Source organism: Bombina bombina, unplaced genomic scaffold (genome assembly GCF_027579735.1).
Source record: "Bombina bombina isolate aBomBom1 unplaced genomic scaffold, aBomBom1.pri scaffold_1460, whole genome shotgun sequence".
In the NCBI taxonomy this organism is placed as follows: domain Eukaryota; kingdom Metazoa; phylum Chordata; class Amphibia; order Anura; family Bombinatoridae; genus Bombina; species Bombina bombina.
This window is the reverse complement of record NW_026511460.1, coordinates 35,999-51,854: the sequence shown is the minus strand read 5'-3', so window position 1 is coordinate 51,854 and position 15,856 is coordinate 35,999. Positions and strand designations below refer to the sequence as shown.

General features: G+C 38.9%; 1 protein-coding gene across 1 annotated transcript in view; it reads right to left on the bottom strand.

The window, feature by feature from the left end:
- Window positions 1-6,323: 6,323 nt before the first annotated feature.
- LOC128643760 (cytochrome P450 3A9-like) overlaps window positions 6,324-15,856 on the bottom strand; it is a 44,316-nt gene continuing 34,783 nt past the window's right edge. Inside the window, exon 6 of the mRNA XM_053696579.1 lies at window positions 6,324-6,346. Within this exon, the coding sequence (XP_053552554.1) occupies window positions 6,324-6,346 (23 nt within the window). The remainder of the gene's footprint in view (window positions 6,347-15,856) is intronic.

The following is a 15,856-nucleotide window of genomic DNA, read 5'->3' as shown; positions in this document are numbered from 1 at the left end:
CAAGCAAAGAGTAGCGTTGGAGGAGGCCTTTTATAGGCTGGATGTCAGACTATTAAAGAAACAGTACTATTTGCAAGTGAGTTAATACAATAACTGCATAGAAGAGCAGATGAATAGCTGTGAACATGACAGGACTCCCCCCTCAAGGAGCCACTCCGGGGCTCAGGAACGGGGTCTATCAGGATTCCTCTGATGGACCCGAGAAATGAGTCGAGGGGCCGAGATATTACTGGCAGGTTCCCAGGAATCATCCTCTTCTGCATACCCCTTCCACCTTATAAGATATTGCAGGATGCCACGGTAGATTCTGGAATCTAGAATGGAGTGAACCTCATATTCAATGTTAGGGTCAACAGATACCTGCGGTAGAGGTTGTTGGGAAGAGCCCGCCTGAACTGTCCGGTATGGTTTCAGGAGGGAGACATGAAATTTCGGATGTATTTTGAGGTTATTAGGCAGTTGAATACGCACAGCATTGTCATTGATGATTTTGATGATAGGAAAAGGTCCTATATATAATGGAGAGAGTTGCTTCAAAGGAGGCTGGGAAGGAGTGCAGACAATGCAAACTACAATCCAATACCAAGCAAAGAGTAGTGTGGGAGGAGGCCTTTTATAGGCTGGATGTCAGACTATTAAAGAAACAGTACTATTTGCAAGTGAGTTAATACAATAACTGCATAGAAGAGCAGGAGGGAGACATGAAATGTCGGATGTATTTTGAGGTTATTAGGCAGTTGAATACGCACAGCATTGTCATTGATGATTTTGATGATAGGAAAAGGTCCTATATATAATGGAGAGAGTTTCTTGGACGGAGTGTTCATGCGCAGATTCTTGGTAGACAACCAGACAAGGTCTCCAAGGGAGTAATGTGGAGCAGGGGTTCTTCTCATGTCATAATATTTTTTATGTATCCGTTTGGCTTCCTCAATTGCATTACGTACAGTGATGAAATTTGAAGCAATAGTTTGGGTTAAATCGCTGATATGGACTGAGTTGTCATTTCCTGGTAGAAGTTGGAAAGATGGATGATAACCATAGTTAACAAAGAACAGTGTTTGCTTAGTTGTGGCATGGATGGTGTTATTGAAGACAAACTCTGCGTAAGGGAGTAGAGTTGACCAAGATTCCTGGTTGTAATGACAGTAAGTCCGTAGAAATTGTTCAACCCATTGCTTACACCTTTCGGTTTGACCATTGGTCTGAGGATGATATGATGATGAGAGCTTTTTTTCAATCGAAAATGATTTACAGAATTCTGCCCAAAGAGTGCTGGTAAATTGCGATCCGCGGTCTGTGAGAATCCTTTGTGGTAATCCATGTAACTTGAAAACATGGGTAAGGAGAACTTGTATGGTTTCAGCAGCTGTTGGTAATTTATGATATGGAATGAGATGTATCATTTTACTAGACAAATCTACAACCACTATTATGGTGGTGTTATTAGAAGATCTGGGTAGGTCAACAATGTAGTCCATTGCGATATCAAGCCATGGTCTGTTGGGTGTAGAAATTGGTAGCAACAATCCATAGGGTGACTGTTTTGTTCGTTTTGAAGTGGCACAAACTGAACAGCTGTTAATATAGTCTGAGATGTCGTTGGTCATGTTGGGCCACCAGTATGATCTTTTTATCATCTCCTGCGTTTTAACAATGCCACTGTGGCCAGCTAATCGAGAATCGTGTGCAGAATGCAACAGGGTTGCTCTTATGGAAGAAGGTACATATAATTTACCCTGGTGATGGTATAGGGCATCAGAGTTTAGTTGTAATAAATGAAGAGGTTTCGTTGTATCCTTTTGTTGTTCTCGGCGCAATAAGGGAATGGAATCTATTAGAAAGAGTAGAAATTTGTCTTCAGGTATCACAGACTGGGGAGAGTGGGTGTAGCAATCTTTTGGTGGTAATCGTGATAGTGCGTCTGCCTTCCGATTTTTTGCAGCGGGTCTGTAGGTTATAAGAAAATCGAATCTAGAAAAATAAAGATTCCAATGAACCTGTCTGGCTGTAAGAGTTTTGGTAGACTTCAAGTATTGTAGGTTACGGTGATCTGTGTAAACTATGGTTGGGTATGTAGCTCCCTCAAGTAGATGTCGCCACTGTTCAAAGGCTACCTTTATGGCTAGAAGTTCTTTATCGCCAACTGGGTAGTGTGACTCGGGTATAGTTAGACATCTTGAGAAATAAGCAACAGGATGAAGTGGTTTTTGTAACTGTTCTCTCTGAGATAAAACTGCTCCAATTGCCAGGTCAGAAGCATCAACCTCTAGTATGAACTGTAGTTGAGTGTTAGGATATCGTAGTATTGGTGCTGATGTGAACTTCTTTTTTAGAAGATCAAAGGAGGATTGTGTTTCTTGTGTCCAAAGAAATTTGTTATCTTTTGTGAGGTTAGTTAACGGTTTTGCAACTGAGGCAAAGTTGTGTATAAACTTGCGATAAAAATTCGCAAAACCAAGAAAACTTTGGACTTGTTTTTTGTTGGTGGGTTTGGGCCAATTGAGTATGGTTTGTATTTTTGTGTTGTCCATCTGTATGCCATGTTCAGAAATCTGATAACCTAGAAAGGTAATGTTATGCGAGTTAAATATGCATTTTTCTGCTTTTGCATAAAGGGAATGACTTCGTAGTCTGGAGAGTACCTGTCTGACATGGTTCACATGTTCAGAAGGTGTTTTTGAAAATATCAGAATGTCGTCCAGGTAAATGACAACGAAGACATCCAGAATGTCTCTGAATATATCATGTATGAAGTGTTGGAAGGTGGCTGGGGCGTTACAGAGGCTGAATGGCATGACGGTGTACTCGTAAAGGCCATACCGAGTACGGAACGCCGTCAGCCATTCGTCCCCAGCCCTCATACGGATGAGATTATAAGCCCCCCTTAAGTCTAGCTTAGTGAATATGTTTGATCCTTCAAGCCTTTCTATTAATTGAGGAATGAGGGGTAAGGGATAGCAGTTTTTTATAGTGATTTTATTCAGTTGCCTATAATCCACAATAGGTCTTAAAGTCCCGTCCTTGTTCTTGACAAAGAACATACCCGCGGCTGCGGGGGAGGTTGAGGGACGTATGAACCCCTTCTTTAAATTGTCATCAAGATAAGTTTTTAAGTGTTGTAACTCTGGCTTGGATAAAGGGAATACATGGCCACAGGGTATGACTGCACCTGGTAAGATCTCAATTGAGCAGTCATATGGGCGATGGGGTGGTAAATTCTCGGATTCTTTTTTACTGAAGACATCCGAAAAGTCCATGTATTCCTGGGGAATAGTAAATTCTTGAGTAGAATGTTTGTTCTTGTTTGTTTTTGTTATTTAGTTAATTGTCTTTAATTAATGTAATGTATTTAATTGTAGTGTAATGTTAGGTGTTAGTATAAGACAGGTTAGGTTTTATTTTACAGGTAAATTTGTATTTATTTTAGCTAGGTAGCTAGTAAATAGTTAATTACTATTTACTAACTAGTCTACCTAGTTAAAATAAATACAAACTTTCCTGTGAAATAAAAATAAAACCTAAGCTAGCTACAATGTAACTATTAGTTATATTGTAGCTAGCGTGGGGTTTATTTTATAGGTAGGTATTTAGCTTTAAATAGGAATTATTTAGTTAATGATAATTTTTATTTAGATTTATTTTAATTATATTAGTTAGTGGTGTTAGGGTTACATTTAGGGTTAGGTTTAGGGGTTTATAACTTTAGTATAGTGGCAGCGATTTTGGGGGCAGCAGATTAGGGGTTAATAACATTAATGTAGATTACAGCGATGTTAGGGACAGCAGATTAGAGGTTAATAATATTTAACTAGTGTTTACGATGCGGGAGTACGGTGGTTTAGGGGTTAATATGTTTATTCTAGTGGCGGTGATGTTGGGAACGGCAGATTAGGGGTTAATTATTTTATTTTAGTGTTTGTGATGCGGGAGGGCCTCGGTTTAGGGGTTAATGGGTAGTTTATGGGTATTAGTGTACTTTTTAGCACTTTAGTTATGAGTTTTATGTTACAGCGTTGTAGCATAAAACCCATAACTACTGACTTTCAGTTTACGGTACGGATCTTGTAGTTATAGGCTGTACCGCTCACTTTTTGGCCGGACAGGCAAACTCGTAATACCGGCACTGTGGAAGTCCCATTTGAAAGATGCGGTAATTACGTTGCATTACGGCCAAAAAAGGGTGCGGGACAGCTGTACCTACAAGACTCGTAATAGCAGCGGTAGTGAAAAAGAGCCATAACGATGCTTTTTCACTCATACCGCAAAACTCGTAATCTAGCCGAATGTCTTCTATGGCTTCTCTCCAGCAAAAGATGCAGTCAGTTATGGCTGCAGTTAATCCTAGGAAAGCAACTTGTAAAAAGGAAACATTTGTGTATTAATGATGACATTTCCCCTATAATTTCTCCTGAGAGTTTTAATAAGTCTGCCTGGTTCAGACAATGAGTCTGCGCTGCCCAAAAAATTGCAGGATTTTTCCTCAGAGGATTCTGAGCCTGCTCTAGAAAAAATTAAGAAACATATAACTAAGCGCAAAAATGACGTTGACATTGTTTCAACATCTGAGTTGGAAGACTCTAATTATTCTAAAAAATTTCATGACATTAAAGATGATGATTCATTGTTTGAGGATGTTTCTGACTCATCATCCTCTAATGGTGATTCTCCCAAATATAAGAGGTCCAAAAAACCTAATAAGTCTAAGAAACCTAGATTACTAGACAATGCTGGGGAATTCTACCTAGACCCAGATGACATTGAACACCTTAGGTCTTCTAATTGAAAACCATCAAAAAGGGTTTCTAAATTTATAGCTTACTATATCAGGAGACCATTATCTAAAAAATCAAAAAATATTTTAAGGGCAGAATGCCCTAGACCTGAATTACCAAGTTTAGCTCATGCCACTCCTGAGATTGATCTCAATTTACTAAAATTTATTGGCACAAAAAATTTTAATATTCGCAAAGCATCTGACAGGTTTTTAAAAGCATGTCAGGACAAGTTGTTAGACACTCTAGACCCTGTAACTAAATTACTAGAATTGTCCGAGGATTCTATTTCTAAGGTGACTCAAATTGATCCCACTATTATTAAACAATGGGTTCAACGCCTTGTATATTTGATTGGTGACTCCAATTCAGCCCTGTCTTCTCAAAGGAGATAAATTTTATTGAGGAAACTTGACCCTAAATTAACTGATTTTGCACTCACTGAAATGGGTCCAAAGACCAAAGGATACTTATTTGGGGATGCAGGACTTAAAGAACTGTCCAATTATGTTTCTTCTCTCAATTCATTGAACAAGAAACTCTCAAACAAAGAAAATCTTTTATCAAAGTACTAGAGTTTTGACAGGGCCGGGAAAGGAAGAGGCCGCTTTCCTGGCTGTTCATCCTATGTATCCAGACCCCTCTACCAGAACAACCCAGTACTATCTTCCTCCTTCAACAACTTCTTCCCAACAAGAGGCAGACAATGGTCATCCAGACCATCTAGAGGAAGATCTTCTAGAAGACCCTTCTCAGGTAAATTTGAACATTTGTCATTCCATGCTTTCTTTCCCTCAAAAGATAGGAGGCAGACTTGCCTTATTTATTCACAATTGGGAAAAAAATATCTCAAGACCCGTGGGTACTTCAAGCACTTTCAGGTCTACACCTCAACTTCATATCATTCCCTATCGGTCATACTTTCCCAATCTCATATTTTTTTTCCCATTCAGACTATCACCATCTAGATCTAGAAATTACAGAATTAGCCAAAAAAACAAGCTATAGAGATAGCTCCTTCAGACGAAGAGTCATACATCAGCAACATGTTCTTAGTAAAAAAGAGAGGGTTCTTTTCACCCTGTTATAAACCTGAGGGATCTCAATTACCATCTAGAATTCAATCATTTCAAAATGGAGGGAATTCATCTCCTCAGATTGTCTTCTTCCAAAAGATTGGTTAGTCCGTCTAGATCTGAAAGATGCATACCTTTCTATTCCCATTCACCAGTCTTTCAGATTTTTTTTAAGATTTCTTTGGAAAAACAACCTTTGGCAATTCACATGCCTTCCTTTTGGACTTTCTTCAGCTCCTTGGGCATTTACAAAGATTCTTCGTCCTGTTGTTGCTTGGCTTCGGATGAGGGGTGTTCGTCTTATAATTTATTTAGATGATATACTCATCATGCACCAAGATCATCTTTCATTAACTTCTCATCTCAGTTTAACGATAGATCTCTTTCAGAATTTAGGTTTTGTATACAACTTCAACAAATCGGAGATCAATCCTTCCCAATCTCTAAAATTTCTGGGGTTCCTAATAGATTCTCAATCATCTACTTTGAGTCTTCCTTTGGACAAAGTCAAGAAAATAAAGAAATAGATTTCATATGTTCTCAGGATACCTCAATTTCCAATTCGGACTTAAACTTGCATAATTGGTTTCCTGTCGTCATCCATCCAAGCTATTTTTCCAGCTCCTCTTCACTACAGAGCTCTTCAAAGACTGAAGATTTTTTATCTTCGAAAAGGTTTTTCCTATTGTCATAAGATTTCTTTGTCAGAGGAAGCAAGATCAGAATTATTATGGTGGTTAGCAAATTTAGAAGCCTGGAATGGGAGAGCCATTTTTGGGTGTTCTCTCGAGATTATTTTGGAATCAGATGCCAGCAATTCAGGATGGGGAGCCAGATTTGGTCCTCTCATTACTGGAGGCAAATGGACTTCAGAAGAAAAGAACCTCCCTATCAATTGTTTAGAATTATTAGCAGGTTCTTTTGCTGTCAAGAGTTTTGTTCTATCTGATCATCCTATTTCTGTTCGTCTCAAGATGGACAATATTTCTGCTGTCAAGTACCTCAACCGTTTGGGGGGGTACTACATAAAAAATGTTGTCAGACATCAGAATTTATCCATTCTTGTTTGGATCACAATATTCTCATTCAAGCAGAATATATTCCGGGTCAGAACAACACTATGGCAGATTGGGGTTTACGCCATCTTCAGGATTCCAGCGATTGGAAACTGAATTCCAAGATATTTTGTATCTTGTCTAAACTCAGGGGTCCTTTTTCCATAGACCTCTTTGCCTCTCACTTGAATCATCAGCTGACTCAATTTTTCAGTTAGAGACCGGATCCTCTAGCTCTAGCAGCGGATGCAATCCTACAGGAATAGCCAATTCTAGGAGCTTATGCATTCCCTCCTTTTTCAATGATTCCACGAACAATTTAATTTGTCAGGAGGAATCTTCTTCCTATTCTTATAACTCCCTGGTGGTCAGCCCAGTCTTGGTTTCCAGCCATTCTAGAGATGTCTTACCATCCTCCTCTTCTTCTTACTCTCCAACAAGATCTTCTATCGGACCCGATAGATCAGCCTCACAACCTGGTTCTTCAGGGATCCCTTCATTTGATTGCCTGGATGATTTCAGGGGATCCTGGTCGTTCGAGGGTCTTTCGGAAGAAGCTAAATTGCTACTCCGAGAATCTTGGGCACCAGGAACCAAGAAGTTATACAAATATGCATGGCTCAAATGGTCTAATTGGTGCAGTAGCAGGGACCTGGATCCCTTTTCAGCTCCTGTGAATGAAGTAATTAACTATTTGACGTCTTTGTTCAAAGCATGTATAGCATACAGGTCTAATAATATTGCACGATCTGCAATTTCAGCAGGACATTATCCTTTAACTAATATTCCTATTGGCCAGATTTCTTCTGTTAAAAAAACTTCTTAAAGCAATCAGAGTTACAAAAACCTCCGGTTCCTAAACATTCTTATTTTTGGGATGTAGATTTATTAATTCATTTCTTTATTAATTGGCCTTCTAATAAAGATCTTTCTCTTAAAAAATTCACTTGCAAATTAGCTTCTTTGTTATGTTTACTTTCCTGTAAAAGAGTTTTTTATGTTAGAGCAATAGACTACAACTTTCTAGGAGAACTAAATCTCTTTCATCCTATTTTCTATCCTTACTTTTTTTGAGTGCCCTAAATTATGTGTTTCTTGCTTGAAAGAATATGAGTCTAGAACTTTACATTTTAGATTATCATCTTCTTCCTGTCAACTTCTTATTTCTTTTGTTTCTCCTCATCTGCCTGTTTCAACTACCACAATAAGTAGGTGGGTTAAGTGGATTATGTCTTTAGCTGGTGTGAAAGACAAGTTTTCAGCACATTCAGTTAGGGGAGCTTCGGCTTCAAAAGCCTTTATTAAATCTGCTTAATTACAAGAATTCCTTAATGCAGCAGATTGGTCCTCTGATTCTGTATTTCGTCAGTTTTATTTTAAACCTATAACTTCAATTCCACACCATCTTTTGTCATGATTCATTTTGCTTTAAACTTGCAAAATAGGAGTCTCTGTCCTTGTAATAAAATGGTGATTATCCTAACTTAGTGACGGAATAATCTAGATTTTATTAAAGAGACAGAGACAAGTATTTTCCCTCCCTTATTTTTTTATGTATTTCATTCAATTTACTTACTTATTTATCCCTCCCAGTTAATTGAGGTTCTATCATATATTATATTATTATTTGACATTTTCTCTTTTTCAGCCCAGAACCCGACAAATTTAGGATTCCAACTGTGATCAAGCCTTAGTATCATATACTTCATCAAGAATTTATTCTCTCCATCAGGATGATGTCTCGATTTTTCTTCACGTCTCTGGAGACATTTTCTTTCCATCAAGTTTCCTGTATTCTTCACGATTCTGTTTTGCATTTTTGCATGTGTATCAGAATTTTGTTTCATATTTGTTCCTACTTTCCTTGTGTTATTAGCAGCAAAGCTCAAAGAGGATTAGATGTTATACCTCTGTTCACTTATACCTTTGGATATTATCTGATTGGATGTTTACATGTTGCATAACATGTACCTGTAATCTTATTGGTTACATTTTTCTGTATACTTTATTCAAATTTGTCAATGATTTTAAGTGCTGTCTGTTCAGTAAATGGAAAGTTATTGCAAAATACTCGTCTCTGTCCTTGTAATAAAATCTAGATTATTCAGTCACAAAATTAAAATAATCGCCATTATATTGCAGAAAATAGACCAGAATGCAACAGAAAAGGAGCCAGCTTCTGTGATTATATTGCAGAAAATAGACCAGAATGCAACAGAAAAGGAGCCAGCTTCTGTGATTATATTGCAGAAAATAGACCAGAATGCAACAGAAAAGGAGCCAGCTTCTGTGATTATATTGCAGAAAATAGACCAGAATGCAACAGAAAAGGAGCCAGCTGCTTTGATTATATTGCAGAAAATAGACCAGAATGCAACAGAAAAGAAGCCAGCTGCTGTGATCATATTGCAGAAAATAGACCAGAATGCAACAGAAAAGGAGCCAGCTGCTGTGATTATATTGCAGAAAATAGACCAGAATGCAACAGAAAAGGAGCCAGCTGCTGTGATTATATTGCAGAAAATAGATCAGAATGCAACAGAAAAGGAACCAGCTGCTATGATTATATTGCAGAAAATAGACCAGAATGCAACAGAAAAGGAGCCAGCTGCTGTGATTATATTGCAGAAAATAGACCAGAATGCAACAGAAAAGGAGCCAGCTGCTGTGATTATATTGCAGAAAATAGACCAGAATGCAACAGAAAAGGAGCCAGCTGCTGTGATTATATTGCAGAAAATACATGGAGTGCAGAATTATTAGGCAAGTTGTATTTTTGAGTATTAATTTTATTATTGAACAACAACCATGTTCTCAATGAACCCAAAAAACTCATTAATATCAAAGCTGAATATTTTTGGAAGTAGTTTTTAGTTTGTTTTTAGTTTTAGCTATTTTAGGGAGATATCTGTGTGTGCAGGTGACTATTACTGTGCATAATTATTAGGCAACTTAACAAAAAACAAATATATACCCATTTCAATTATTTATTTTTACCAGTGAAACCAATATAACATCTCAACATTCACAAATATACATTTCTGACATTCAAAAACAAAACAAAAACAAATCAGTGACCAATATAGCCACCTTTCTTTGCAAGGACACTAAAAAGCCTGCCATCCATGGATTCTGTCAGTGTTTTGATCTGTTCACCATCAACATTGCGTGCAGCAGCAACCACAGCCTCCCAGACACTGTTCAGAGAGGTGTACTGTTTTCCCTCCTTGTAAATCTCACATTTGATGATGGACCACAGGTTCTCAATGGGGTTCAGATCAGGTGAACAAGGAGGCCATGTCATTAGATTTTCTTCTTTTATACCCTTTCTTGCCAGCCACGCTGTGGAGTACTTGGACGCGTGTGATGGAGCATTGTCCTGCATGAAAATCATGTTTTTCTTGAAGGATGCAGACTTCTTCCTGTACCACTGCTTGAAGAAGGTGTCTTCCAGAAACTGGCAGTAGGACTGGGAGTTGAGCTTGACTCCATCCTCAACCCGAAAAGGCCCCACAAGCTCATCTTTGATGATACCAGCCCAAACCAGTACTCCACCTCCACCTTGCTGGCGTCTGAGTCAGACTGGAGCTCTCTGCCCTTTACCAATCCAGCCACGGGCCCATCCATCTGGCCCATCAAGACTCACTCTCATTTCATCAGTCCATAAAACCTTAGAAAAATCAGTCTTGAGATATTTCTTGGCCCAGTCTTGACGTTTCAGCTTGTGTGTCTTGTTCAGTGGTGGTTGTCTTTCAGCCTTTCTTACCTTGGCCATGTCTCTGAGTATTGCACACCTTGTGCTTTTGGGCACTCCAGTGATGTTGCAGCTCTGAAATATGGCCAAACTGGTGGCAAGTGGCATCTTGGCAGCTGCACGCTTGACTTTTCTCAGTTCATGGGCAGTTATTTTGCGCCTTGGTTTTTCCACACGCTTCTTGCGACCCTGTTGACTATTTTGAATGAAACGCCTGATTGTTCGATGATCACGCTTCAGAAGCTTTGCAATTTTAAGAGTGCTGCATCCCTCTGCAAGATATCTCACTATTTTTGACTTTTCTGAGCCTGTCAAGTCCTTCTTTTGACCCATTTTGCCAAAGGAAAGGAAGTTGCCTAATAATTATGCACACCTGATATAGGGTGTTGATGCCATTAGACCACACCCCTTCTCATTACAGAGATGCACATCACCTAATATGCTTAATTGGTAGTAGGCTTTCGAGCCTATACAGCTTGGAATAAGACAACATGCATAAAGAGGATGATGTGGTCAAAATACTCATTTGCCTAATAATTCTGCACTCCCTGTAGACCAGAATATCACAGAAAAGGAGCCAGCTGCTATGATTATATTGCAGAAAATAGACCAGAATGCAACAGAAAAGGAGCCAGCTGCTGTGATTATATTGCAGAAAATAGACCAGAATATCACAGAAAAGGAGCCAGCTGCTGTAATTATATTGCAGAAAATAGACCAGAATATCACAGAAAAGGAGCCAGCTGTTGTGATTATATTACAGAAAATAGACCAGAATGCAACAGAAAAGGAGCCAGCTGCTGTGATTATATTGCAGAAAATAGACCATAATGCAACAGAAAAGGAGCCAGCTGCTGTGATTATATTGCAGAAAATAGACCAGAATGCAACAGAAAAGGAGCCAGCTGCTGTGATTATATTGCAGAAAATAGACCAGAATGCAACAGAAAAGGAGCCAGCTGCTGTGATTATATTGCAGAAAATAGACCAGAATGTCACAGAAAAGGAGCCAGCTGCTGTGATTATATTGCAGAAAATAGATCAGAATGTCACAGAAAAGGAGCCAGCTGCTGTGATTATATTGCAGAAAATAGACCAGAATGCAACAGAAAAGGAGCCAGCTGCTGTGATTATATTGCAGAAAATAGACCAGAATGTCACAGAAAAGGAGCCAGCTGCTGTGATTATATTGCAGAAAATAGACCAGAATGTCACAGAAAAGGAGCCAGCTGCTGTGATTATATTGCAGAAAATAGACCAGAATGTCACAGAAAAGGAGCCAGCTGCTGTGATTATATTGCAGAAAATAGACAAGAATGTCACAGAAAAGGAGCCAGCTGTTGTGATTATATTGCAGAAAATAGACCAGAATGCAACAGAAAAGGAGACAGCTGCTGTGATTATATTGCAGAAAATAGACCAGAATGTCACAGAAAAGGAGCCAGCTGCTGTGATTATATTGCAGAAAATAGACCAGAATGTCACAGAAAAGGAGCCAGCTGCTGTGATTATATTGCAGAAAATAGACCAGAATGCAACAGAAAAGGAGCCAGCTGCTGTGATTATATTGCAGAAAATAGACCAGAATGTCACAGAAAAGGAGCCAGCTGCTGTGATTATATTGCAGAAAATAGACCAGAATGAAACAGAAAAGGAGCCAGCTGCTGTGATTATATTGCAGAAAATAGACCAGAATTAATCAGAAAAGGAGCCAGCTGCTGTGATTATATTGCAGAAAATAGACCAGAATGCAACAGAAAAGGAGCCAGCTGCTGTGATTATATTGCAGAAAATAGACCAGAATGCAACAGAAAAGGAACCAACTGCTGTGATTATATTACAGAAAATAGAACAGAATGTCACAGAAAAGGAGCCAGCTGCTGTGATTATATTGCAGAAAATAGACCAGAATGTAACAGAAAAGGAGCCAGCTGCTGTGATTAAATTGCAGAAAATAGACCAGAATGCAACAGAAAAGGAGCCAGCTGCTGTGATTATATTGCAGAAAATAGACCAGAATGCAACAGAAAAGGAGCCAGCTGTTGTGATTATATTGCAGAAAATAGACCAGAATGTCACAGAAAAGGAGCCAGCTGCTGTGATTATATTGCAGAAAATAGACCAGAATGTCACAGAAAAGGAGCCAGCTGCTGTGATTATATTGCAGAAAATAGACAAGAATGTCACAGAAAAGGAGCCAGCTGTTGTGATTATATTGCAGAAAATAGACCAGAATGCAACAGAAAAGGAGACAGCTGCTGTGATTATATTGCAGAAAATAGACCAGAATGTCACAGAAAAGGAGCCAGCTGCTGTGATTATATTGCAGAAAATAGACCAGAATGTCACAGAAAAGGAGCCAGCTGCTGTGATTATATTGCAGAAAATAGAACAGAATGCAACAGAAAAGGAGCCAGCTGCTGTGATTATATTGCAGAAAATAGACCAGAATGCAACAGAAAAGGAGCCAGCTGCTGTGATTATATTGCAGAAAATAGACCAGAATGTCACAGAAAAGGAGCCAGCTGCTGTGATTATATTGCAGAAAATAGACCAGAATGTCACAGAAAAGGAGCCAGCTGCTGTGATTATATTGCAGAAAATAGACCAGAATGTCACAGAAAAGGAGCCAGCTGCTGTGATTATATTGCAGAAAATAGAACAGAATGCAACAGAAAAGGAGCCAGCTGCTGTGATTATATTGCAGAAAATAGACCAGAATGCAACAGAAAAGGAGCCAGCTGTTGTGATTATATTGCAGAAAATAGACCAGAATGCAACAGAAAAGGAGACAGCTGCTGTGATTATATTGCAGAAAATAGACCAGAATGTCACAGAAAAGGAGCCAGCTGCTGTGATTATATTGCAGAAAATAGACCAGAATGTCACAGAAAAGGAGCCAGCTGCTGTGATTATATTGCAGAAAATAGACCAGAATGAAACAGAAAAGGAGCCAGCTGCTGTGATTATATTGCAGAAAATAGACCAGAATTAATCAGAAAAGGAGCCAGCTGCTGTGATTATATTGCAGAAAATAGACCAGAATGCAACAGAAAAGGAACCAACTGCTGTGATTATATTACAGAAAATAGACCAGAATGCAACAGAAAAGGAGCCAGCTGCTGTGATTATATTGCAGAAAATAGACCAGAATGTAACAGAAAAGGAGCCAGCTGCTGTGATTATATTGCAGAAAATAGACCAGAATGCAACAGAAAAGGAGCCAGCTGCTGTGATTATATTGCAGAAAATAGACCAGAATATCACAGAAAAGGAGCCAGCTGCTGTGATTATATTACAGAAAATAGACCAGAATATCACAGAAAATGAGCCAGCTGTTGTGATTATATTACAGAAAATAGACCAGAATGCAACAGAAAAGGAGCCAGCTGCTGTGATTATATTGCAGAAAATAGACCATAATGCAACAGAAAAGGAGCCAGCTGCTGTGATTATATTGCAGAAAATAGACCAGAATGCAACAGAAAAGGAGCCAGCTGCTGTGATTATATTGCAGAAAATAGACCAGAATGCAACAGAAAAGGAGCCAGCTGCTGTGATTATATTGCAGAAAATAGACCAGAATGTCACAGAAAAGGAGCCAGCTGCTGTGATTATATTGCAGAAAATAGACCAGAATGCAACAGAAAAGGAGCCAGCTGCTGTGATTATATTGCAGAAAATAGACCAGAATGTCACAGAAAAGGAGCCAGCTGCTGTGATTATATTGCAGAAAATAGACCAGAATATCACAGAAAAGGAGCCAGCTGCTGTGATTATATTACAGAAAATAGACCAGAATGTCACAGAAAAGGAGCCAGCTGCTGTGATTATATTGCAGAAAATAGACCAGAATGTCACAGAAAAGGAGCCAGCTGCTGTGATTATATTGCAGAAAATAGACCAGAATGCAACAGAAAAGGAGCCAGCTGCTGTGATTATATTGCAGAAAATAGACCAGAATGTAACAGAAAAGGAGCCAGCTGCTGTGATTATATTGCAGAAAATAGACCAGAATGAAACAGAAAAGGAGCCAGCTGCTGTGATTATATTGCAGAAAATAGACCAGAATTAATCAGAAAAGGAGCCAGCTGCTGTGATTATATTGCAGAAAATAGACCAGAATGCAACAGAAAAGGAACCAACTGCTGTGATTATATTACAGAAAATAGATCAGAATGTCACAGAAAAGGAGCCAGCTGCTGTGATTATATTGCAGAAAATAGATCAGAATGTCACAGAAAAGGAGCCAGCTGCTGTGATTATATTGCAGAAAATAGACCAGAATGTAACAGAAAAGGAGCCAGCTGCTGTGATTATATTGCAGAAAATAGACCAGAATGCAACAGAAAAGGAGCCAGCTGCTGTGATTATATTGCAGAAAATAGACCAGAATGCAACAGAAAAGGAGCCAGCTGTTGTGATTATATTGCAGAAAATAGACCAGAATGCAACAGAAAAGGAGCCAGCTGCTGTGATTATATTGCAGAAAATAGACCAGAATGCAACAGAAAAGGAGCCAGCTGCTGTGATTATATTGCAGAAAATAGACCAGAATGTCACAGAAAAGGAGCCAGCTGTTGTGATTATATTACAGAAAATAGACCAGAATGCAACAGAAAAGGAGCCAGCTGTTGTGATTATATTGCAGAAAATAGACCATAATGCAACAGAAAAGGAGCCAGCTGCTGTGATTATATTGCAGAAAATAGACCAGGATGCAACAGAAAAGGAGCCAGCTGTTGTGATTATATTGCAGAAAATAGACCAGAATGTCACAGAAAAGGAGCCAGCTGTTGTGATTATATTGCAGAAAATAGACCATAATGCAACAGAAAAGGAGCCAGCTGCTGTGATTATATTGCAGAAAATAGACCAGGATGTCACAGAAAAGGAGCCAGCTGTTGTGATTATATTGCAGAAAATAGACCAGAATGAAACAGAAAAGGAGCCAGCTGCTATGATTATATTGCAGAAAATAGACCAGAATGTCACAGAAAAGGAGCCAGCTGCTGTGATTATATTGCAGAAAATAGACCAGAATGCAACAGAAAAGGAGCCAGCTGCTGTGATTATATTGCAGAAAATAGACCAGAATGTCACAGAAAAGGAGCCAGCTGCTGTGATTATATTGCAGAAAATAGACCAGAATGAAACAGAAAAGGAGCCAGCTGCTGTGATTATATTGCAGAAAAT